General features: G+C 44.3%; 1 protein-coding gene across 1 annotated transcript in view; it reads right to left on the bottom strand.

Annotated features, from left to right (window-relative positions):
* The window catches only part of cdh13 (cadherin 13, H-cadherin (heart)), a 254,830-nt gene that overhangs the window by 20,664 nt on the left and 209,435 nt on the right, over nt 1-24,731 (bottom strand). Inside the window, exon 10 of the mRNA XM_084555537.1 lies at nt 17,354-17,496. Within this exon, the coding sequence (XP_084411663.1) occupies nt 17,354-17,496 (143 nt within the window). The remainder of the gene's footprint in view (nt 1-17,353; nt 17,497-24,731) is intronic.

Genomic DNA, 24,731 nt, shown 5'->3' with positions numbered 1-24,731 from the left:
TTGACATGGAGGTATACACCCTGCATTTTGGAAATTTGTTTTTGCAGGCTAATGCAACTCTGTTCGAAGTTGTGCAGAAAATATGCCCTTGGTTTCTGAAAAGACTTTAGGCTAAAACTGCTTGCCCCAGCCAAACAGTCCCCATCAACCGATGTCCCACACGGAAGATATGGAAATGAATAAAAGTCACTGGAGCATCGGACAGACAGGTATTTTTATTCTAGAATAAACCTATACGGCTGCTTAGTTTAAATACTTTCAAGGACCAACGGCTGGACTTTCTACCGTGTAATCGTTCCTATTCAATAATCAGCAGCGAGAGCTAAAACTGCTATCCGGGATTAGCTTGTACGGGTGGTTACAGTGGGTACAAGCAGACGTGCTTACTGTCAACCAGGATTTTTTATTTTATTTTATTTTTTCTCAATCCCACATTTGGCCTTGGTACTGACAACTGGTTACTTTTATAGCGAGCAACCTGGACACTGGATTGCAGCCTATGCTATAGCTGATAAACACACAGCTTAATCCATTCGTCACATTCTCCTCTTGTGCTTTTGGTAACATCCTTCTTACAGCCGCTCCGTGCGCGGCATTGCAGCTTGCAAGGATTCAAAGCTCGACTGCTACGTTAGCTTATCTGTGTCTTATGCATGCTTTGGGGAATAGATTTGGCAAACTTGGACGAAACAACGAACGACGTGGATTGCGTTTAATTGCATTTAGAATGTAAATCTTCGGACAGTTTGTTGCAGAGTTTCAATAGCGGGCCAAGTTTCAGATGTAAGCTTGGCATTATGTGTTTTATTGGGCATAAACAAACACTGTATTAGACTCATCCCACATACTGCAAATCCTTTTTTTTTTTTGGAACTGCTTACCTCGAAAAGTTTGCTATGCTAAATAAAATATGTGAAAATATATCCTTCTTCATGCTTAGGCTTTTTACTCACACACAACCTTCTTAAAAGAAACAACATGAATTGTTGGCCAGGCTGCTAAATCCTTCTGGCACGGCATCAGAGGCAAGTATCCAAATGCTAAATTTGTGAAAATGCATGACTGTACTGTACGTCAAGTGTAGTAAAACCTTGAAGGCATGCGTAGATGCTAATTCTCCAGGATAATGGCCGTAATCCAGCTTTGTATGCGCCCGTAAAGACACCTACCTACCCACCCACACAGACACAAGAGGCTACTCTCGCGCCCTGCGTTCACCGTCATCCCACCTGCACTGGGTCAGTCACAAAGCTAAGATACTCTCACTGCACCAGCACAAAGGTAGTCTTTATAACAGCGAGTAAATACACTTTAACACCTCTAAAAATACCGGCTGGCTGCAGCAAATCAAGATCCGGTCGGAGCAAGAGACACCGGAGAAACGAATGATGGATGGCAGGCTGCGTTATATTCACCTGAGCTAAAACATTTTCCGCCTAAGATTTCTTTATGAGAAATTATATCTACAGCTTCTATGAGTGCTCGGCTGATAATCATCATGATCTGCTTGCTAAGCTCCAAACTTTAATTTCATTCCCAGCTGTAAAACCACCAGGGGATCGTGAGAGATAGAATCAAATGTAACGGCAGCGAGTTTGGAATTTTCTGCTGTTTAATAATCGTGAAATTTCCTTATTATCTTCGGTGCAGTTTCTTTCTTTCTTTCTTTCTTTCTTTTTTTTTTTTTGTTTGCCGTCAAGGAATGTAACAAAACAGCAAACAGCCCTTCTATACCGAAAGATAAGTACGGCTGTGAAAATATCAGCAGCAGATCAAGAGCGAAGAGGAATTACTTCAGCAAAAGTAGACAGAAAAAAAGTGTTCAAAAGCATATCAAAGACCGCGGCTCGTCAGGCGAGACCCCAGATAATCTATTATCGCTCGACACATGAGATCAAGAGAGTGAGAATGGGGCTCGGCTTCTCCGTCGGTGAAAAGATGCAAATTTCCACCCATTTGTAGTGGGAGAGGGCCTCTCTGTGCTTGGCTAACCTTAAATGAAGCTGTTTGTCTTCCTAAATGAATGCTCCCCACACCTAATCACTCTATTTCTCTGCTCCTCTCTTCTCCCACTCCTCCTTATCGCCGTTGCATCATGCCGTCATCAGCCTCGCCGCGGCATCAATGGAGCTTGACTGCTGGCCTCTACTTCACACCACTCTGTCACAAAAGTTCTGATTAAACATACTAGAAGTTTCCAAAGGAGGAAGGCAATTATCAATCTTCGGGCCATTGTGCGTACACCCACCTCTACGTGAAAGAGTAAAGGATGTGATATTAAAGAAGGAATGAAAGTGAGTTCTTTCAGGCTAAAGGTTCATTTAAACTATCGCTGGATGTAGACGCCGTAACCTGCGCACCTAGCCTACGCCGGTGCAAGACATTTATACTTGTGCACTTGTCAGTCTGGCTCACTCTATTAAAATGCTACCCAACTGCTAGTTGGTGCTGTGTCTTTTTTGCCAGTTGGGTTAAGTTTTTTCTTCTACTTCCTGCTTCACTTTCAACAATGGCGACTGCAACTTTCGCCAAAATTTCGGAGAAGACGAATCCTACAAATGTTTGTATCTCCGAAGCTCCTCAGTTAACCTTTCCTCAGTGTGTTCCATCTTTATTAATCTAAAACATTCATTCATTGCAACCGCTTGTTCTCTGGAGGGTCACGGGGGGGCTGGAGGCGGGGTACGCCCTGGACAGGTCGCCCGTGTAACACAGAGAGACAGACAACCATTTACACTCGCACCTACGGCCAATTTAGAATCACCAATGAACCTAACCAGCATGTCTTTGGACGGTGGGAGGAAGCCAGAGTACCTGAAGAGAACCCATGCAGGGAGAACATGCAAACTCCACAAAGAAAGGCCCCAGTCGGCCGATGGATTCGAACCCAGAACCTTCTTCCTGTGAGGTATGAGTTCTAACCACCATCTCCATCTCCAAATTTATGGAGATGGAGAAGCAGCTGGAAATACTGATGCGGAAATACGCTACTACCAAGCGGACCAATCACAGCTCTTGCAGTCCGCGAGGGCTACGTTCGTAGGTCACGTCGCCTACCTCCTGCAGTACTTTAAATGAGCCTTTACATTTCTGGGGAGGTGCACGTCAGGCGTACGGTCTGGGCTGACGCCGTAGCTACGCCGCCAAATTGACGCAGAGGTATACACCGCGCATTAAGGAAATTAGTTGTTGCAGGCTAATGCAAGTCTCTTCAGAGTTGTGCATAGAGAGTTCTTAAGTTATTAATAGAGGTCTTGGTGTCAGTGTGCACTTGTTGAAAAAATAATAACAGAGAGGAACACAGATTGGCCATAACAATGTAAAACATGATTAAAATGAAGTGCTGTGTGTAATCCTGAGTGCTACGTGTGCGTCGTCTTCCACTAACTCAGATAAGAACGTGCTCCGAGTGACTTACTCGCATATTTTATTTTTTTTTTCCAGGAACTGCTGCATTCCTAAAGCACATTTTCTGTCTTAATAGCCATGTTGGCGGGTGATGAAACAACAGCCACTGCAAATAACATGGCAGTCTAGTAGCATGCTGTTTAAGGTCCGTGTCCGTACTTCACCCGTTACTCGAGCCACCGTTTCCCTTAAAATGCAGAGCGGTATGTCTAAGAGTGTGTTATTATTCAGCCCCCAAGTGGGTCTGTCTTGATTGAAGATTTGTTTATCTCCATAGCGTTTTTTTTTTTTTTTTTTTTTTTTTTTTCTTTCCAGTTATCAGAGACTTGAAGGAAGTATTTCCCAGGCAGAAGATCTGTTGGCAAAATTTTTATTATCAAGACTGAGCTCTGTGAGACTTGGGATAGTATAATATTTAGAATATACATAACATGTGTTATATACAGACATTTATGTTAGAATTTTGACTTACTTGCACACTTAATGGGTCCCCAAACTTAGACTGAGACTCAGAGTTAAATCAGAGTCCACAAGGGAAATTGACTGGTCACAATAGCTCAGTGACACATTTATATGAATGTCAGACTTTATGCTTACTTGTATTTCTTCATTTTCACCTCAGTGGTGGTCAACACAGGACATAGCATCATATAACTTTATCGCATGCAAATCAAGTTTAAGTATTGTCAAATCTCGTCTAGTCCTTTTAGCATCTTGGTAATAGGGTAAAATGTCACAAATTTAAATGGAAATGGATTTATTTTTTTTACTTTTTTTTTTTTTTACAAACTACTCTCCTTTGTTAAAGGTTTAATTGGGTTGCAGTGACAAAGTCCCCAAGAAACATCTCTATTCAAATAATGAAGGTTTTTCGTACGGATGAGACAAGCCTAATTAATGCTTTGTTATTTTCACTGCAACATTTAGCAGTGCAAAGCTAAAATTAACTTCACACAAGTGGGGATCGATCGTAATAAATTGGTTTCAGAGCAGGAATTACACTAATTAGCGAATGAGATTGGGCTTAATTGTCCCCATCAAAGTGGCTCCTCAATATTAAAAAGAGCAATGCCTGGGAGCCGGATCAGGCGCACAACTCGTGCAGCAGTGCGGCACTTGCATGTGAAATGATCTAATCAATGGATGACAGATATCATTTGCAAAAAAAAAAAAGTTCTGTTAAAGTCTGCTTCGCCACCAGATTGTGACACGACTACTCCGACAAACTAACCTGCATCATTACAGTGAATTGAGGACTATAGGGTCAACTTATCATTTTAAACAATATTTGAATATTTAAGGAAATATTTTTAGAGTATTAGAAACTGTTGGCTCTCAGTCTGTATACAAAAACCTTTTTAAACACAATCCCATTTAAACCTGCTCTTACTCCCAGGGCATCAAACGCTTCCGTTTTGTCAAAGCCACAGGTGTCAAAGAGATATGCACAACGTGCCCTTTGGCGCACAAGGTTTGAAATTGACTCCAACGCTAACCCACCTGCAGCAGTATTAAACAGCGTATCCAAATATCCTGTGCTGCTCTTATCACTGCAGTTCATTTCCAGGTGGTCTATTTTAATCCCAAATCCTGATCTTTCCCTAAAACCAAGCACTTTTGGTGGCTCTCCACCATCCCTCCAGACTCTTTCTGGACATTGTTGGTGTTTCAAAGAGGAAACTCTCACCAGAGTATTTGCTCAAGAGGTCTAATAATAATGCACATGGTTTAAAGTCAGAGTCAGTAAACCCTGCACGTCACAGATGCCACAAGACATATGGAGCATACACCGATCGGGCATAACATTATGGCCACCTTACTAATATTGTGTAGGTCTCCCTTGTGACTCCAAAACAGTTGTGACTCATCAGAGAATGGACATGGGCCTTCTGAGGGTGTCCTGGCAACAGAATGTTGTTAGTGGGGGTCTTTGGGTCCTATGGGTTGAAGGGAGGGGCCTCTGTGGATCATCCCACAGATACTTGATCAGTTTGGGATCTAGTGAATTTGGAGGCCAGGTCAACACCTTGTTTCCCAATTATTTAATTTAATATTCTGTTGCACAATCTTTCAGTCAGAGTTTCTATCAGCTGACTCAGGTTAGAGCAGCTCTGTTTTTTGCAGAACAACAGTACGCTTGTAGGTTGGATGCAGGAACGATTAAAGAAAATCTGAACTGAAACTCTTCCTTTAGGCCTTGCTCTCTTGCTCCATCTCCACCGTCCACCACTGCTCCTGACACCTCCACCTGCCCCCGGCTGGCAGTTAGACAGGCGGGTTATTCTCCGCCTGCCCAGAGATGAGAGGAGCGAGCAGACTGATTGACTCCTGGGGCACTCGGGGCTAAACCACAGCTACAGGCAACAAACTCAGCGTTCTCTCTCCCCCTTCCCTCGCTTTATCCCTTCCTATCTCTCCATCAACCCGCCCCAAACACTCCTTTGCTTCCAACACTTTGGCTTTAGGCTAATACTCTCTTTGTGTCTGACTGTCACATTTTGTTGTTATCGCTTTTTTTTTTTTTTTTGTCCTGTTGTCTGACTTTTTCACCCCGCCGTCGTAGACGAGGAACGAGAGACGGGGTTGTGACCGGCAGCAGTTTGAAATGTACCAATTTCTGCCCCTGCATGGTGTGTCGAGTATAAAATCCATGATCCGTTTGGGCTCGGTCTGACCTCTTGGAGGGGGAAATGTGTTGTAGCGGTGTAGTTTCAGGAGGCGAGGACGGGAGCGCAACAAATCGGCAAGGGGAGGAAAGTACAGCCAGTTCCATTTTCATTTTTTTGGCAAAGCCACCCGGTTGATGAGTTCGTCTTACTGTGAAACAAGTCTGGCAAGTAAACCGGCCACCAGCGAGTTCACAGGATAAAAATGTTTCCACTCGTTTGTCAAGGACAGAGCTGAAACAAGAGTATTCTTATCTGGCTGCGTTTCTTTTTTTCTCATTAGAATAACCATTACATGCCAGGATGGCTTAGGTACAAACAAGCAGTGCATGATGCCCTTGGCTAAAAATATTCAGCATTGTTATTACGATTATTATTTTCCTGAGCCACATAAAAGTAGATGATGAAGGAAATGAAATAACAACAAACGGGGACCGGAGGAAGCCAGGAGCGGGGCTGCCGTGTGAGGAATGACTCATTGGAAAATGTCACAATATATCACGCTGGAGCTAAACAGTCAGGAGGACTAATTCACAGGTGGACTACAGAAAGGTAATAGAGGGGAATGAGGAAAGATAAATGAAGGTAAAATCTGAAATGAGAAAGGGAGGAGATGAGGAGCGGGGCTAGGCAGATATTGAAAATTATATGATTATATGAAGTGTCTACTGTGCCGAGAAATTCCACCTAAATCTTGTTAAATCTTTTCCGCATCACTTTGCGGTGTCTTACAGCAAAACAGGGAAAAAATCTAACTCTTTATTACCACCTGAGCTGAGCTATAATTCACACACACACGCGCTGCTGAATTCTTCTCCTCCTGCTGCGGCTGATTTCCGAGTCCAGCCATGTTCAAGATATAACAGGAATCCATTCAAACACATCCAGCCGTAGTACGGCAACATTATGTTGATGTCTATATGCTATCGGGTGGAAAATGCACTTACACGGTCCCAGAGCCATGTAGGTTAGGTTGGCCAAGAACCGGAGGGCGAGCGGTTCAATCCCCGGAACATGCTGAAGTGTCGCTGAGCAAGATACTGAACCACCAGTTGCTTTGCGCTAGTGCTCAAGTGTGTCTCTTCACACCCTTTGTTCACCCAGCTGTTATTACATTGCATGTTATCTTACATTCACATACTGCTTACTTCCTACACTGATCAACCACACCATTATGATCACTGACAGGAAAAGTAAATAACATTGACCATCTTGTGACAATTCAGTGTTCTGCCGGGAAACTTTTGGACCTGGCATTCATTCGTGTGGATGTTACTTAGACATGTAGCACCAACCTAGACCAGACCAGGCACCCCCACCCCGTAGCAATGACACTCCAGCAGGATGCAGCCTGACACAGGCACACACACAAAAATGCTTTAGTAGCAACAAAAAACAAAAAACATGAAGAACAGCACAAGGTGTTGACCTGGCCTCCAAATTCACTAGATCCCAAAGTGATCAAGTAACTGTGGGATGATCCACAGAGGACCCTCCCCTCAATCCATAGGATCCAAAGGCCAACAAACAACATTCCGTTGCCAGACACCACAGGACACCCTCAGAAGGCCCATGACCATTCTCTGATGACTCCCAACTGTTTTTGTAGGTACAAGAGAGACCTACACAATATATGGAAGGTGGTCATAATGTTATGCCTGATCGGTGTATTTTCTTTTCTTCTTTCAGTTGGAAAAGTCAAAAGTCAATAGTCCAAGATAAGTTACTCTCTTGCGTCATAAAAGTGTGTAATACATACTTTGGACTGGATTTAAATGTTTAAAGACAGCGTGCTCCACTCTGTCTTTTCACACTGAAAAGGTGAAGGATATTCTATCTGTTGTATATTTTCCAGGTCCCTCTCTCTCTCTCTCTCTCTGGCTTGCCACTGTGCAAGTCCCAGACCTTGTTAAAACTCCCTTCAGATAACCCACTTCATTCTGTCCCATCACTCATCAGGCTCCTCGGGGCTTCGGCAAACACTATCACATCATACCCCGCTAATCTGATTGGCTGATCAAAACTGTAAATGAAACCAGCCAGAACCAATTACAATAGGCACAAGTCATTAAGAGAGATGACTTCGGGGAGAGAAGCGGTGCTGGGGACAGGTGCATCGCCGCTAGTCTGGCAAATTACTTTCAGAATAGAGTTTGGGTTATCAGTTGCCGGCTATTATACCGAGTGATTGGAGAAGGAGGGTATTGATACAGCTTAAAGTGGGCTTACACTGAAAGCTCTTTTTGTGCTAATTAAACACCAAAATTGCCCTCTTTGGGAGGTTCCTTGTTTTGATCTGCACCCAGAAAAAAAAAAAAAAGACTTTCTTTCTGCGATAAGCTATTAGATGAAAATGACACCTCTAAGTGAAAACAATTTAATTTTATCAGGTTGTTAAACTCACACGATTCTCAGCACCTTCGTGAAATGATAAAACCGACTTTGTAACTACTATATAAATCATAACAAACTGGCATCAATAGCATGCCATTGTCTCAGTATTGTCTTGGCAACATTAAATGATGATAACCTTGTGCAAAAACCTTCCAGATATTGCGCTACCTTGTTATCACAGTTTCCGTTCACCTCAGATTCTTGATTTCCTACTTTGATACCGGCATATACACATGTGTGTTTGGCATGTGACAACATCTGTAGGTTTCCTCTAATTGCATCACAGCCAGAGGTAAATGTAGTCTGCACAGAATGATTCACCTGAGCGAAATAATTTATGCAAATCCTGCAAAACTATAGCAGTAGTTACTAGCAAATCTTCCTTTGCACGTTGTGATTTAATCATTTACCGTACACAAAGATGATTGAGATCTCAGTGGCGACGGTCACGTTTGTGTATACCTTCCTGTAATTGCCATAATTTTGTTAAACCAAGCTCTATACTGTACATATCCTGCTGCAATAGACACTGTGTACACTGGAACACGGTCAGTTCTAATTTAATTTGTGTATCTGTGCGTATGTGCATATTCTACACTTACTTCTTCTGCACTACTGGTTAGATGCTAACTGCATTTCGTTGCCTTGTACTTGAACATGTGTACAGTGGCGTGGTGGTTAGCACTGATGCCTCACAGCAAGAAGGTTCCTGGGTTCAAATCCATCCTTTCTGTATGGAGTTTACATGTTCTCCCTGTGTCTGCGTGGGTTCTCTCCGGGTACTCCGGCTTCCTCCCACCGTCCAAAGACATGCTGGTTAGGTTAATCGGTGATTCTAAATTGAGCAGAGGTGTTAGTGTGAATGGTTGTCTGTCTTTCTGTGCTAGCCCTGCGATAGACTGAGTCCCAAATGACAGCTGGGATAGGCTAGAGCCCCCCCGTGACCCTCCAGACAACCATTCTATACCAAATCTAACAAATTATTTTTCTGAATTTGACCCACCCATTTGTTCATGCAGTAGTGTGTACACAACAGGCCTACTAAGGCTCTACTAAGCACCCAGGGAGCAAATTGGAAGTTGGGTGCTTGCTCAAGGCACAAACACATGGGGGAAATACGAACCTGATTCTCTAACCACAACTCCCCACCTGTATAAAACTCTAGATTCAATCTTATCTGAATCTAATGTTTCCAGAAGAACGGCTTTGGCACTCATCTTGGCAGAGCCTGACACCACCGACTGTATCTCCCAGCTAATTTAATGGGGGCTGCATAAGCGGACCTGAGGAGGGTGGCAGATGCTTCCACAGCCACGCCCCAAATATAAGGACTTATCAGCAGTTATTGGAGCTTTCATGTTCCTTTCATTACTTTTAGCCCTTAAGGTTGCCACTTGGATTTAATAAGAGTCCAAATTTCTTTTACCTGATGATGGAGCTGGAGGATCTACGGAATCTAGATAGACATAAGGATTAATTGTTACAGGACTACAAATTGCAGTTAATTGTTAATTGTAAACTAGTTTATAACCCGACCGCATATCTAAGAACCATCACATAAAAGATGAGCAGTGCTACCGAATTTCCAACGTGATAAGTAACAAAAAAAAAAGAGTATCTATCTATCCGTGGCAGCTATGGCGTACTGTGCACATACAGTGATTTCTCACATGCACTGGAAAGGAATATCACAGCCACAAATGAGAGGTTTCCTGCAGATTCAAACGCCAAAGGTGTTAATTGAGGTGGCCTTAGAAACTGTGAGGCTGTGTAATTAAAACACCCTCCGACCCCTGCACAGCACACTCCACCTAGCCGAGACGGGTAAACACACACCGACGTACACAGATGGCGCCTTCAGCTCTTCATCGGGAACTGACGGATTTTCTATGTTGGGTCTAATGACATGCTTTCTCGGTAAACTGAAAGACACTCTCCATCAGCCACGTTCGCCTGATTCCATCATCTGACTTCATCTTTCATTATTATCATTATCCCTCTCCATCTCCTCTACCCACTCCCCTCATTTCACTTGGATGCCTGTCATTAAAAGCAACACAGAGATCCTGACAGAGCTGTGCTCCGTGAGGGAGTGTGGAGCTCTTTTTTTTTTTTTTTGTCCTTTTTAAATTTGAACCACATCGAATATTCTCAGTATAACCGTTAGTTTCAGTGTCTTATAAAACAAGCAGCGAGGAAACACTGCACAGAAGATCTCTTGCTGAGTGGGTTGAGGCATGTTTGTTTTAGGGCCTGTTCAGACCTTGCATTAAGATTCGATCACGGAAAAGACAGGTGTGAACATTTGAGAGGTCCAATCTCTGACCACATTTGGAGGTGGTCTGGGTCGCATGTGTCCGCATGTGTTCCTTTGGTAGCGCGAACGCAATGAGTCGCATTAAACACTTAAACACAGCGATATGCGTCTGCGCGGTTTTTCCCATATGCGTTCATTCAGAAATAAACACTCAACCTCTCTTGTAAACGATCGCCTGAAATGGAAAAAAGCTCCTTTTAAAATATTCTGCCTTGTAGCTGTGTACTAACTAAAAAGTATTTAATATGAGCACGAGTGTGATTCTGTGTGAATTATTGATGTGACCATGAGGTAAGAGAGGCCGTGTGTGGTTAAGTTTCCTCAATCACCGATGTCTTTAATTACATTTATTAGCAGAGATTACGCCACACGTGGAAACTTCCAGGGTTGGCGTTATAATCTGAGTTTTGTGCAGGGGTTGTGAGGTACACACATAACACAGCGCTGTTCTCGGTTCTGGAGCAGCGGTAGAGATCCATTAGAAACAGCCGCTGTTAAAATACAGAGCGCACAACTACAGATCAGATCTGGATATGCTTTTGTAGACTCATGTTTAATGCCAGGTCTGAACATACCTAAAGCTGGTCACAGATTGCCAAGATCGGATCTTAATGCAAGGTCTGAGCAGGCCCTTAGTGTGCCTGGCGCAGCATTAACTTCTGATCCGTGGATGAATCAGTATTCCAAGGACACGAGAAAATCTGGGCCTGATAACAGCCAACAGTTGAGAAAGAACTTTCTTCCCTGGCAAAGCTGAACAGAGGTATTCTTTAATCACAGCCACAACGTGAGCCTGTTTACAAAGCGGTGACTTCCCCCAAGAGGTTTCTGCTACAAGTCCATAAATGAAAGACGGGAGTAGCCAGAGAGGGGCAGGAAGAGAGAGAGACAGAGGCTGGCGAGGTCCGGCCAAAGTGAGAAGGACAGTGTGAGTATTTGGGGTTAATGAGCCAGTTGGGTAAGACAGAGGAGGCAACAAAAGGCGAGACGCCATCGAGCTGTGATCTCCGGCGCTTTTCGGAACATATCCATTACACCGCCATTATCTCGGGTCAAGATGTCTCGATTCCCCGCCCTGCGCACTTCCCTCAAGCTGGCATCACCTTTGCCCGCTGCTGCACGGGGTCATAATTGATTGGCTGGGCAAGAACACATTTCAGTAAGGTAGTTAACCTGCTTGACTCCGTGGCTGTCTCTATAAAGGGACTGACGAGAGAGCGATGTATAGATTGAGTGAGCGACCTCAACAGGGACAGGGCGCTGGAATAAATAAAGTCTAATTTGGTCAAAAGCTGCATCACGAAGCCTCCAACCTTCTTTTTTTTCCTCATTATTCTTTCAAAAAACATTCATGTCTTTGTCCTGTCATGGTTTTAATTTTCACCTTTCACTTTTTCTTTGTACCCTGTCCATTGCGCTCGTCTCATTTCCCTCCACGCTTCTTCTTTTTTGTCTCCTTGACACCGAGCCTCCCGTTGCTATATTTACTATTCTATTAGACGAATCTGCTCTTTCGCTCCTGCCCCTGCTCCATGCGGCCGTGGTGCAACGGCCTTCTGCAAAAGTTATGCTGATTTCTGTAGCATTAACTGTGTCTGTATCTGCGAGCGGCTCATTCCCAAATCCCGTATAAATCAAACATGACTTCATCAATAACTAAATCACGGTTTAGTGGAGTTTCATTATACATTAAAGCTTTGAAGCCAGAGAACCAAAACACGGCGCTTTCCATCATCAACACCCATGTATGAGACCGCTCTTTCTAACTTTATTCGATTCTGTTCTGCCCGACTCGCTCTATCCTTGGGCTTTCAGGCCCAGCGCGCTGGCTGACACACCACCTCATCATGCTTTATTATTTCCCTGCCATAGTTTGAGGCAGCCTGATCATAGCTGGCTAAAGACACAACACGAGTCTATCTATCTGCATTTAGCCTGCCAGACGGCCTCCTCACCGGGCGCTTCGTGACATGACAGGCTCTTAGCGGTGGAGCCGCCGCATCCGGGCCGGCCTGAAACGGGGGAAATTACTCAGCCCATTACGACAATGAGCTGCACACTGGTTCCCAGCACTTAGTGTGGCAATGAGGCAGCGCAGCGGGCAGACGTCGCACACAGAAATGGACACATGTAGAGACACACAGGGGTGTATCTGCACTCACGGAGGGTATCACTTCTACTGACTGCCAGCTACCACTGCCAGTCTCTTTCTGTCTTCTGAGAGATGATGAACCTATTATGTGGACCTGTCAAAGAGAGGTACACACAGTGTTCCTACAAGTACACACTATTTAATTTCACATCCATCCGAGCAACAAAGAGTTTTGTTCTGTGACCCATTAGAATTCACCCTCCCCTCTCTACCTTTGCATCCTGCTTTTGATTTAAACCAGAGGGGATGTGATGTGACGAACGCCGAGACTTATCACACTGCTCGGTCTTACTGTGCGTATGTGCGCGTAATCCTTAATATTCCTGTAATTAACAAAGCTCTTTGACTATGTGAAGGTTGTCTCGCTGTGATACAGATAGACACGTGAACCCTCATTTCCCAGTCTAAATGGAGGTCTCTCCTCTGTACGTCCACGCGTTCAAAGCAAACACTGCTCTGGCTCCTTCGTGCATAACTTAAGAGTTTTTAATAGCAGGTTCGGTGGCAGCAGACACTGATGACTGCGTGTGTGCGCCGCCGCGTTTCAGACGACTGGAGCTTTGATAATGTATTCATGCCTCCCGATGACAAATGACTCCCACCAGGAGGCGGTTTAACATTCAAATGAGGAGCAGGAGAAAACGCTGAACCACAACACAGCGGCAGCGAGCGGAGACGCAGGGAAAAAGGCCAGAGAGCCTCGGCGTGTACCGGGACAAAGACATTAAAAACCAGGACGAACCCGCAAATGCAGTCCGCCCACACACTAACATACGGCTCCACCAGCGCTGAATACAAAAACTAATGTGAAGGAAGGGCGTACGGTACGGGAACAGCTGGCGTCCCAGCGGGGAATCACAGAGCAGAAGAGAATTTGTTGGTGCGCAAAAACCAGTAGCTACTGATGAGAGTTTATATAAACAGCCCGTCAAGCCCTCTGCCCAGGTTGGAACAATATCCCCTCCAAAAAAAAAAAAAAAAACGTTGCACTGCTCCGTCGGCCTGCCAGGTGCCGCTTGCACGGGCAAAACTCGTTTGTGGCTGTTCAGTCATTAACTCAGAAACAGAAACACATGACACATGAAGAGGGACGCAATTTGCATAAACACAGACGCGGTGATGGCTGTGAGAACTAGTTTATGTAAATAAACGGATTTACACTCAAGCACGTGTACGTGCATATGCACCAACTATTACAAATGCATTCAAGTCTACAACTTCACGCATCGTAGACTCACAAACGTCTCTGTCTGCCAAGCCTGCAAGTGCAATTGATTACTATGGCAACAGAGTGCAGCCTCCAGACTACACACTCACCGCGGCTAATTCTACAGCTGACACAACCTCTGACCTGGACATCAACATTATCATTATTGTTCTCCCTTGTTAATCCCCTATATCACGCGTCCCTCCCCTCTCTGGTCTCGGTTCTATTTCTGTCCACAGGTTGCGCCTCTCTTCCTTGGTCTGGACTTCAACCCTTCCCCTGAAGTACGCTCTGCCCTATCGTTACACCATCTGTCGCTGCCCAGAGGGCTTCTCAAGCTGACCTGCTCTCGTGCTGTTAACCAGGAGCTATACAGTCAATCTGTTGCCAGCCATGCAAAACACTTAACGAGAGTACACATCCCATTTTCGAGCTAACACACAAGGTCGGACCGGCTTAAACTAGCCATGGGACCGGCTAATTTAAGACTTTAAACTATAGGGGCTTTAAATCCACTCAGTGGTACAAACCTAAAACTTGAGGTAAGTGGCAGCATAGAGTACTTTTAAATGCGAGAAATGTCTTAATAGTTATTCGATTTCAGTGTTAAGAGTGACCACCAGTTCCTTCCAAATAGATTTTTCTCCTTTTGCAAAATATGTTTTTTTCCCAGTTGTCTTGTACTCTATGAAGACGTACTGTCTGTTCTGTCTTTCGGCTCCACTGTCTTTCTCTCTTGCCCTCCTCTCCAGAGCAGTGTGGGGGGGGGGGGGTCTGCACATAAATATAAAGATGAAGATGTTCGGGTCAATCGATACCCTGTTGGTAGTCTACATAGCCTTGGCTGTCATACAATCATTGCGCAGATCGCTGCGGGGAAGGGGCAAATTTGTCCTGCCAATGACATAGCGCGCGGGAGAAGAGCCGAGGCAGGGGTCAAGCATGCATCAGTATTCTGCTCATATTTCAGCCACGTGCACACACAGTGAGCTGGTAAAAGACTGTGTGCTGCTGGCATTTTTTTTTTTTTAATGGTCCTCCTCGCCCATATCAATGCAGCCAGAATAGGAGCACCTCTTCCATCTGTATGGGACAGATTACGTTTTTATTTTATTCAAGTGATGACAGTTTTATTTTATGTTTTTGCTCAAGGGATGGTCTGTTATTCCGTACACATGGATGAATCTGACTGAAATACCTCAAGAACTATAGTATTGGATGGATGGTCATAAATGTTGTGACATTCATGATCCTCAAAGGAGGAATCCCAAACACACAATGTTACGACTTATCATATAGCACCTCCGACATGCCAAAGATTTAACGTATCCAGTGACATAAACCGATCAGCCACAACATTAAAACCACTGACAGGTGAAGTAAATAACATTGACCAAATTGCAATCATGTGGATGTTACTTAGACATGTAGCACCCACCTAGACCAGACCAGGCACCCCCACCACATAGCAATGACACTCCTTGATGGCAGCAGCCATTCCCATCAGGTTGCAGCCTGACACAGGCACACACACAAAAACGGTTTAGGAACAAGGAAAAATATGAAGAACAGCACAAGGTGTTGACCTGGCCTCCAACTCCACTAGATCCCAAACTGATCAAGCATCTGTGGGATGATCCACAGAGGCCACTCCCCTCAAATGCCCCCCACTAACAACATTCTGTTGCCAGACACCACAGGACACCCTCAGAAGGTCCATGTCCATTCTCTGATGAGTCACAACTGTTTTGGAGGCACGAAGGAGATCCGCACAATATTAGGAAGGCGGTCATAATGTTATGCCAGATCGGTGTAGGCTTTCTCTAGTGCCACAATAAGACCGACATTTGTGATTTTCATTTCAAATTCTCAATATCCAGACAGGGATCACTGACTACAACTGTGATCAGCTAAAACATGAACTATAATTCTGACCCAGCATTGGATCTGGACTTTAGGTTCTTACTAGCTATTGTGACGTCCTCTGTCATAGACACAGATCTGTTGGCATCAAAAGGCTGCTTTTTCAGACTCTAAAAGAGATTCATTACAGTGTAGCAATCCCAACCTATGGGCACTGTTTTCAATGCAGGTAAGTATAAAAAAAATGAATCGGAAGGACAATGATCTTGCATTGAACCTCTTCAAAGTCATCTAATCATTTCAAGTCCCAGTATCTTGGAAACCTTACAATATTATCCATCACTATCTCCTTATCCAACCTTTGCTTCTGGCTCCAACACAAATCTTACTCCGTCTTCTAGCTTTGTCCACCCACCGATCCTCTTCTTCTCCACCTATTCATCAGCCACTTCCCCAACTCTATATCTTTTTCTTGTTATCTCCTCTCATGTCCCTTCCTTTCTCCTCTTCCCTTGACCCTTCCACCTCCTCCCACCTTCTCCTCCTGCCCGATCATTACTCCTCTTTCAGCGCTCATCTTTCTAAGGCTGCCCGAATTCCCCGGCACAACAGTGCTATTCTGCCGCCTACTAATAGAATCCCTCAGTTCCTCTAATGGATCTGTCAGAATCTCCTGTGCACAGGAGACCAGATGGATTGATACGGAGAGGGAGGGAGACGGAGAGAAGGGGACAAAGAGACAGAGAGACATAGGGAGCCGATGAGGGAGACAGAGCGAGAAGCAAAGAGGGCGGAAGCAAAAAAAAAAAAAAAAAAGAGAGAGATGCTCGGGGGCTCTCGGCACTTTCATCTGTGCCTCTGAAAAGTCTCAGAGCAGCAGCCCAACTGACACTGCCAACCAGCTACCATATGGTCCGATAGTCAAAGAGCCAGTCAAGGCCATCACATTGTCACCATGGGATAATGACTGTTACTCTGTGGCCAGGTGACTCTCTCTCTCTTCCATATGTGCTCTGGATGTATAGGGCCAGGCTTCATTTCTCTAATTTATCACCCAGGGTAGTATTTTTGGCATTTCTGCCACTGCACAAAAATGACTTTTTAAACAGTTTGACTACTCATAAATAGCTTTCATTCACTAATAAAATAGTGAACGAAAGATGTAGTGAGAATGAAGCTTTGCCACTGGTCTGTGCATCGAATGATTGCTTCCTGGAAATGCCAAGCATCAGTCAAAAACACTGAAGACAAGCTATTACTGCAATGTTTACAGATGCATTTAAGCATGTCACGTATGCACTAATTTCTAATTACCTTCCATTCGCATTCGTACTACTGCAACTCACCATTATCCGTGGCGATGAAGACAGCTGTGTACTTGTTGTCATGGACATAGGGAGACTCGCGGTCCAGCGAGGCTGAGGTGTTGACAGTTCCTCTGACTGGGTTCACACTCAGCCAGCCTGCCGGGTCTCGCAGAACAGCATACCTGGAAGAGGGGGTAAAAATAGCCATGAGCATGTAAGCAAAACATCGACTGTATGTTCGGTCTAGCTTAAAATAAATAAATAAATAAAAAGTTGTCTTTCACATATTTTTAGGAGACATTCACAAACAGACAGACCACAGTTCGACACTTCGTATTCGTACCGTGCTGTGTATGTATAACTCCACTTTTCATTTAGAAACAAATCCAGTTGCCTCAGCAGATAGAAGATAGTATTGCTCAAAGACAAAAGATGATGATAGTGTGACAAATCATCAGTAATATGATGTTAAGATTGATAAGAGCGCGACAAAAAGACACAACTGAAAAGAATATTACAGGGAAAAAAAGAGCAGATAATTTCTTGCTTAAAGGGGAACTACTGTTTTTTACAACCTGGACCTTATTTCTGGCATAAAATACGGTCATTTAATCACCCATATAACTTTTGTGTCATTTGCACCCGTTTAGGAAATAATTAGATCAACGTATAGCAGGAGTCACTGGGTCACCGAGATGCAGCCTCTAAATAACGCATCATCTGCCTCGAAACTTGTTCATTTCACCAATATTTTGTTATGATACGCTAGTGCTATTCCCCGTTGACTCCGGAGTTAGCTGCTATCATCATCCGGGGTCTGTAGATTGACCTACAGACCCCGGACGATGTCTTCTGACCTGGACGATGTCATCTCTGAGTGGCGCGTGCACCCCTGACGGTCGGCTTGTTTACCTGTAATTTGCTACTGCCAGTTTTTTGCCACATGTCTGAATATTTTTCTGATTCTGAAGTTGTAGATGAACCATAGCAGTAGCAAATTACAGGTAAACAAGCTGATGATAACAGGTAACTCTGGACTCAACGGGGAATAGCACTAGCGTATCATAACAAAATATTGGAGGCTGCGTCTCGGTGCCCTGTCACTCCCGCTGTATGGATATACGTTGATCTAATTATTTCCTAAACAAGTGCAAATGACACAAAAGTGATATGGGTGAGTAAACGACCGTATTTTGTGCTAGAAATAAGGTCCAGATTGTAAAAAACTGTATTTTCCCTTTAAGTGCTGCAGTGCAAGAAACGAAAAAAAGAGTAGGTGGATATTAAAAAAAAAAAAAGACAAGAATACTTAATGTTATTCTATAAATAAACGCAGCAATAGTAAGAATGAAAGGATGCAGACAAATCAAGTGATTAGGTTGTTAGGTCTTCTGTATGCACATATCAAGTAACACAGGTTATAACATTGCTACAAACAACGCAGACGGCCTTAATGACTTTTCAATTCAAAGTTACTCTAAGATTTGTTCAGTTAGAAGCTCGTGCAGTCTGTGGTAGATGTGGTGGAGCTAATGCAATGTGAGAATGCAGCATAAATGTGCCTGAGGCTGCTTCTTTTGCATGGGCTTCACCCCAGCGCGACTGCAGCAGCAGCAGCAGCAGCAGCACCTCCTGCAGAGCAGAGGTCTGAAGATGATGGAGGACCTCTCTAAAAATCTTGTGGGCGAGCCGCCAAGCCGGCATCACCTTGAAAGCCAGCCGAAGAGCCGATCATGACCTTGCTAATGAGGCCACTCAGTCGGCCGCTGATGGCTCCGAGACGCTGATTGGAAGGGGCTAGCGTCTATGCGTATGTCCCAAGCGATTGATTTAAGGGCCATGCTGCGCTACTTTTCCTGTATGCATACATCAGTGTGCACACACGAGCGTGCAAGTATATAAGTATATAAGGTCTCGTCCCGTGAAACATCATTCATGCATGCACTGGAAGCCCACGGGCTGCTTCAAGTTTATCAAACACATACACACACACGAACACACAAGACTTGAGACTTTTTTTCAGCACAAGGCCGCTGTTCGCCAAAGTGCTCAGCAGTAGACAAATTGTCTTTGAAATGGAGCTCTTCAGCTAACAGAGCGCGACAAAGCCTTGGGAAATGGCTTTGCAATCAACCTCTGCTCGCACCTTTCCCTCTCTCTCACTCACTCACACACACTTTCCCTGCCAGTGATTACTACTGTTAGCCAGCACATATATTTTACTGTAACAAAAGAGGCAAAGCTTGTTTGGTTAAAATGCACCGTTAATAATGACACGTTCATCATGTTGCGGTACAAAGCTCTCCTTTTACACACATGTACAAACTAATGCGAACAGTCACACAGAGGATCCACACGACTCCTAATGAAACGGAGCCTGGCTCTCAGGTTATTAACCTGCATATGTCTCACTCCTCCACTCACCACTGATCAGACACACACTGTGGTCTCTGTGTTACATCGCAGTTTCATCATCACCACTCTGTGACAGGGAAACGGAAAGTTTACACCGATCTGGCGTAACATTATGACCAATGTTGTGCAGGTCTCCCTTGTGCCTCCAAACCAGTTGTGACTCATCAGAGAATGGACATGGGCCTTCTGAGGGTGTCCTGTGGTGTCTGGCAACAGAATGTTGTTAGTGGGGGCCTTTGGGTCCTGTGGGTTGAGAGGAGGATCCTCTGTGGACCAGGCTTGTTCCAGTGCATCCTACAGGTCAACACCTTGAACTGTTCTTCATGTTTTTTGAGTTGTTCCTAAAGCGTTTTTGTGTGTGTTCCTGTGTCAGGCTGCCTCCTGCTGGGGATGGCTGCTTCCTTCAAGAAGCGTCTTTGCTATGGGGTGGGGGTGCCTGATCTGGTCTAGGTGGGTGCTACATGTCTAAGTAACATCCACACGAATGCCAGGTCCAAAAGTTTCCCAGCAGAACACTGTATTGTCACAAGATGGTCAATGTTATTCACGTCTCCTGTCAGTGGTTTTAATGTTGTGGCTGATCGGTGGAAATGGTGGAGGCTTGAAGCCCTTAGGAGGGTTGTTCTTGCCGACAGACCATCAGAGTCCACACTGCCACATCACCAAGTACCTTCACCTCTTTCACCGTGGCTTAAATCATACACCACTTACTGTCGTCTGTCTCATTAAAACAAACTGTATATAATCCCATTACACAGGTGCTGTTGTGTCTTTGGCTGTCCTTATCACATAATTCACCATGGACACCGCACATATTCATAAACGGACTGCACAGGGCCGCTCTGTTATTGTGTACAGCTACCAAAGATGCTGCTTATTAAGAAGCAACAAGAAATTGCAATGCCAGCTATGTTTTTGAGAACATTTAGAAACAGTTCCTTCATCAAATTATGGTTTTACACGAAAACCCGGATATTGGAGTTGTGTGGTTCTGATCTGTGGAGCTTCATATTACTCATCTTTGGCCCTGGTCTCTCATCAACCTCGTCTCTTCATGGCCTGCAGTTATCCACCCGTACCTGAATGCGTCATTCTCTAACCTGCCTATGACGCATCTTATATTAAATTATTATAGCAGCTAACTCGCCAGTAACAGAACTACTGCTGTCACTAACAGTTTTATTTAAGATTCATTATCAAACTCTCTTGCATTTGTATCAGAGATAGATTCTACATGTACGCTTCAGTCAGATGTACGTTTCTCTCATTCCTCCTGCTGCTCTCTCCTCTCTCTCTTTTTCTGTTTTGAGTTGACCAACTTTGTGTCTCAACTTTGTGTCGTTATCGACGCTATATGAATAAATTTGAATTGAACATTCCAAGATACACTATATTACCAAAAGTATTCGCTCACCTGCCTTTACTCATTCTATGAACTGAAGTGCCATCCCATTCCTAACTCATAGAATTCAATATGATGTCGGTCCACCTTTTGCAGCTATTACAGCTTCAACTCTTCTGGGAAGACTGTCCACAAGGTTGAGGAGAGTGTTTATAGGAATTTTTGACCATTCTTCCAAAAGCGCATTGGTGAGGTCACACACTGATGTTGGTCGAGAAGGCCTGGCTCTCAGTCTCCGCTCTAATTCATCCCAAAGGTGTTCTATCGGGTTCAGGTCAGGACTCTGTGCAGGCCAGTCAAGTTCATCCACACCAGACTCTGTCATCCACGTCTTTATGGACCTTGCTTTGTGCACTGGTGCACAGTCATGTTGGAAGAGGAAGGGGCCCGCTCCAAACTGTTCCCACAAGGTTGGGAGCATGGAATTGTCCAAAATGTTTTGGTATCCTGAAGCATTCAATGTTCCTTTCACTGGAACTAAGGGGCCAAGCCCAGCTCCTGAAAAACAACCCCATACCATAATTCCTCCTCCACCAAATTTCACAGTTGGCACAATGCAATCTGAAATGTACCGTTCTCCTGGCAACCTCCAAACCCAGACTCGTCCATCAGATTGCCAGATGGAAAAGCGTGATTCATCACTCCAGAGAACGCGTCTCCACTGCTCTAGAGGCCAGTGGCGGCGTGCTTTACACCATTGCATCCGACGCCTTGCATTGCACTTGGTGATGTGTGGCTTGGCTGCAGCTGCTCGGCCATGGAAACCCATTCCATGAAGCTCTCTGCGTACTGTACTTGGGCTAATCTGAAGGTCACATGAAGTTTGTAGCTCTGTAGCAATTGACTGTGCAGAAAGTCGGCGACCTCTTTGCACTATGCGCTTCAGCATCCGCTGACCCCTCTCCGTCACTTTACGTGGCCTACCACTTCGTGGCTGAGTTGCTGTTTTTCCCAAACGCTTCCATTTTGTTATAATAGAGCTGACAGTTGACTGTGGAATATTTAGGAGCGAGGAAATTTCACGACTGGATTTGTTGCACAAGTGGCATCCTATGACAGTTCCACGCTGGAATTCACTGAGCTCCTGAGAGCGGCCCATTCTTTCACAAATGTCTTGTTTCACAGTCTGCATGCCTGAGTGCTTGAATTTATACACCTGGGGCCAGGCCAAGTGATTAGAACACCTGATTCTGATCATTTGAATGGGTGAGCGAATACTTTTGGTAATATAGTGTATGAAATGTTAACAAACAAACAAAAAAACAAAGACAACAATAAAACCTTAAAACGAGTGCAGCCTTTAGAGATAAAGGGTATATACCATAGACTGTATTAAGATGGGCAGCGGAACTGCTCCTCAATAGTGAAGCCAAAGCAAGTAGAGCTCCCCCTGGTGGCTGGCTGCAGTATAGGTCATAAGCTCCTCCTCCTCCATGTTAGTGGATGGGACTTGGGCCAAACTAAAACACTAAAATACATGTCAAATACTTTCAAGGATGGTTTCTGTCATTTTAGGTGGTTAATATAACGTTGATGCCCGTTCAAGTGTCAGTTTCTTCGTTTTAATTATCTGATGCTATAGAAACAGGATGTGACATAATGGTGACTACTAGTTGCCATGCCAACCACCCCATAAAATGTCCCATTGGACTGTGAGAGTTGTAATAAATAAATAAATAAATTAGTAAAGTGTATTATCCAACATTTCCCTGTATCTGGTGGAGGTAGAGCAGAGCACAGTATTAATTAAACAAAGACCGTACTGGGCAGACTCTAGCTCCAAACTTGCAAGATAATGCTGCCCATGTCCTTGGGAAAATGGCTTCAGTTTGGCCAGTGCAAGGACGTGGTGACACGTTGTCCATATTTATTTAGTCTATGGTCTATACAGGTAGTAAAAACAATTGATGATGGAAAAAAAAAAAAACAAGTATGAGATGTAAAAAAACACAAAAATATAGGAAAATATTGCTTTTTTTAAATTACAGATTTCCAGCCAGACACTGTATGTAGTGATTTCTTACTGTGAAGTGTGCAGCTCGATACATATCTTGGACATTACTCTTAAAAAAAACCCTGTGGTGAAGGGCTTGTATTTACCAAGGTACAGTAAATCCGAGCAACATCAACAACGTCCATCTAAGAAAAGAATGAATCAGTAATGTGCACATTTTATCCCGTGGTACAATACCCAGCTGCATTCTCCATATTCTCAGAATAATGTAAAAGTCCTGCTATGATAATAGGAGTGAAGTCTGGTCATCAGCAGGGAACTTTCATTTTGCATAAATGCACAGATTTAAAGCTGGACGCCTGGGAACTTCTTTCAGACACTGTGTGGACTTTCAAAGAGTAAAAGAAGAGGGCGTCAAGTTTGTTCGAGTTGAAGTTCGGAAACACTGTAACACTCCGCTTTGGTGCAGGCTCAAAGGTAACAACTAAATGAGTCAGAGCCAGTGTTTCTCCTCCTCTCCGCGCAAACATGGGGACAGTCCATTAGAGCTCTTTAAAGGGCAAATTATAAAGACATTAAAAAGCCATTATAGGAATATTCATAGCTGGTTTTCAACGCGTTTATCTCCAAAGCCAGAGAAGGTCCAAACAAATCAGTCAACAAATGAGACAGCGCCCCAACAACGCAACGCTCGCACACGGGCGCGTTTAGCTGCAAACACGCACAAAAGCAAGCAGAAATAAAACACAATTTGAAGGAAAAAGTGCCCTGTCCGGCTTTTATAAGTGGAATAACTCGAAAGACAGAAAAGGTGAATTGCCCAGATTTTTGCTTAAGTTGCGAAAACTTCAGTACCATGAGGCACAAACTGTGACCCCGGCGTTAGCGAGAGGTTGCTCCAATATTGCTCTTTCCACTGGACTGCAGATCTGCATCCTCAGGGACCACTCTGAGTTGCAATAGCTGGCATCAGCGCCCAGTCAACATATCTGTATGTGTGTGTGTATGTGTGTGTGTGTGTGAGGGCTTGCCCTTAGCTGGAAGAGGACACAGAGGACCCGGGTCGTGGATGCCTGACCGTCAAACTGTCTCATTAGAAGTGATCCAGGGCCACAAGCGTAATACAATAAAAACCTGCAAGGGCTTTTAAAGTGTCCGACATAAGCCTCTTTGAGGAGCCATCCTTTCACTGTTTGTTAAAACACAAAGGGTTACTTTAAAATGTGAGTCATTTTGATTTAAGGAAGTTGCAGACAGCTTTCTCAAAGGGGATCCGGGAACAGGAGGGAGAAGGAAGCTTGCCGCCCACCCTGTAATCCAGCTACATTGGGAACAAAGTAGCCGGCATGCACTTTGCATGCGTTTGTGATGTGGCGTGGGCGTGCTGCACAGAATAAGAGAGACCTTTAGCGGTGAGAGCAGATTTACAGAGAAGATAAAAGTTGACTACCGAGCGCTGTAAATAAAAGCTCTTTGCATAAATGCTGATTATTTCTCCTGGTTGTTTTCACTTAAGTAAGATATGTTGCTGGTGGTATCTCCACTAGCGGTAATATAGTGATGCTGTTGGAGAAATTTCCTCAGTTAAAGTAACACACAGCTCGGAAGAGGAGTTTAAAATGCGCTCCCTGAATTGTAGTTTTTAG

The sequence above is a fragment of the Chelon labrosus genome (assembly GCF_963514085.1).
Source record: "Chelon labrosus genome assembly, chromosome: 11".
Lineage (NCBI taxonomy): Eukaryota > Metazoa > Chordata > Actinopteri > Mugiliformes > Mugilidae > Chelon > Chelon labrosus.
This window is presented reverse-complemented; position numbering and strand designations above follow the sequence as displayed.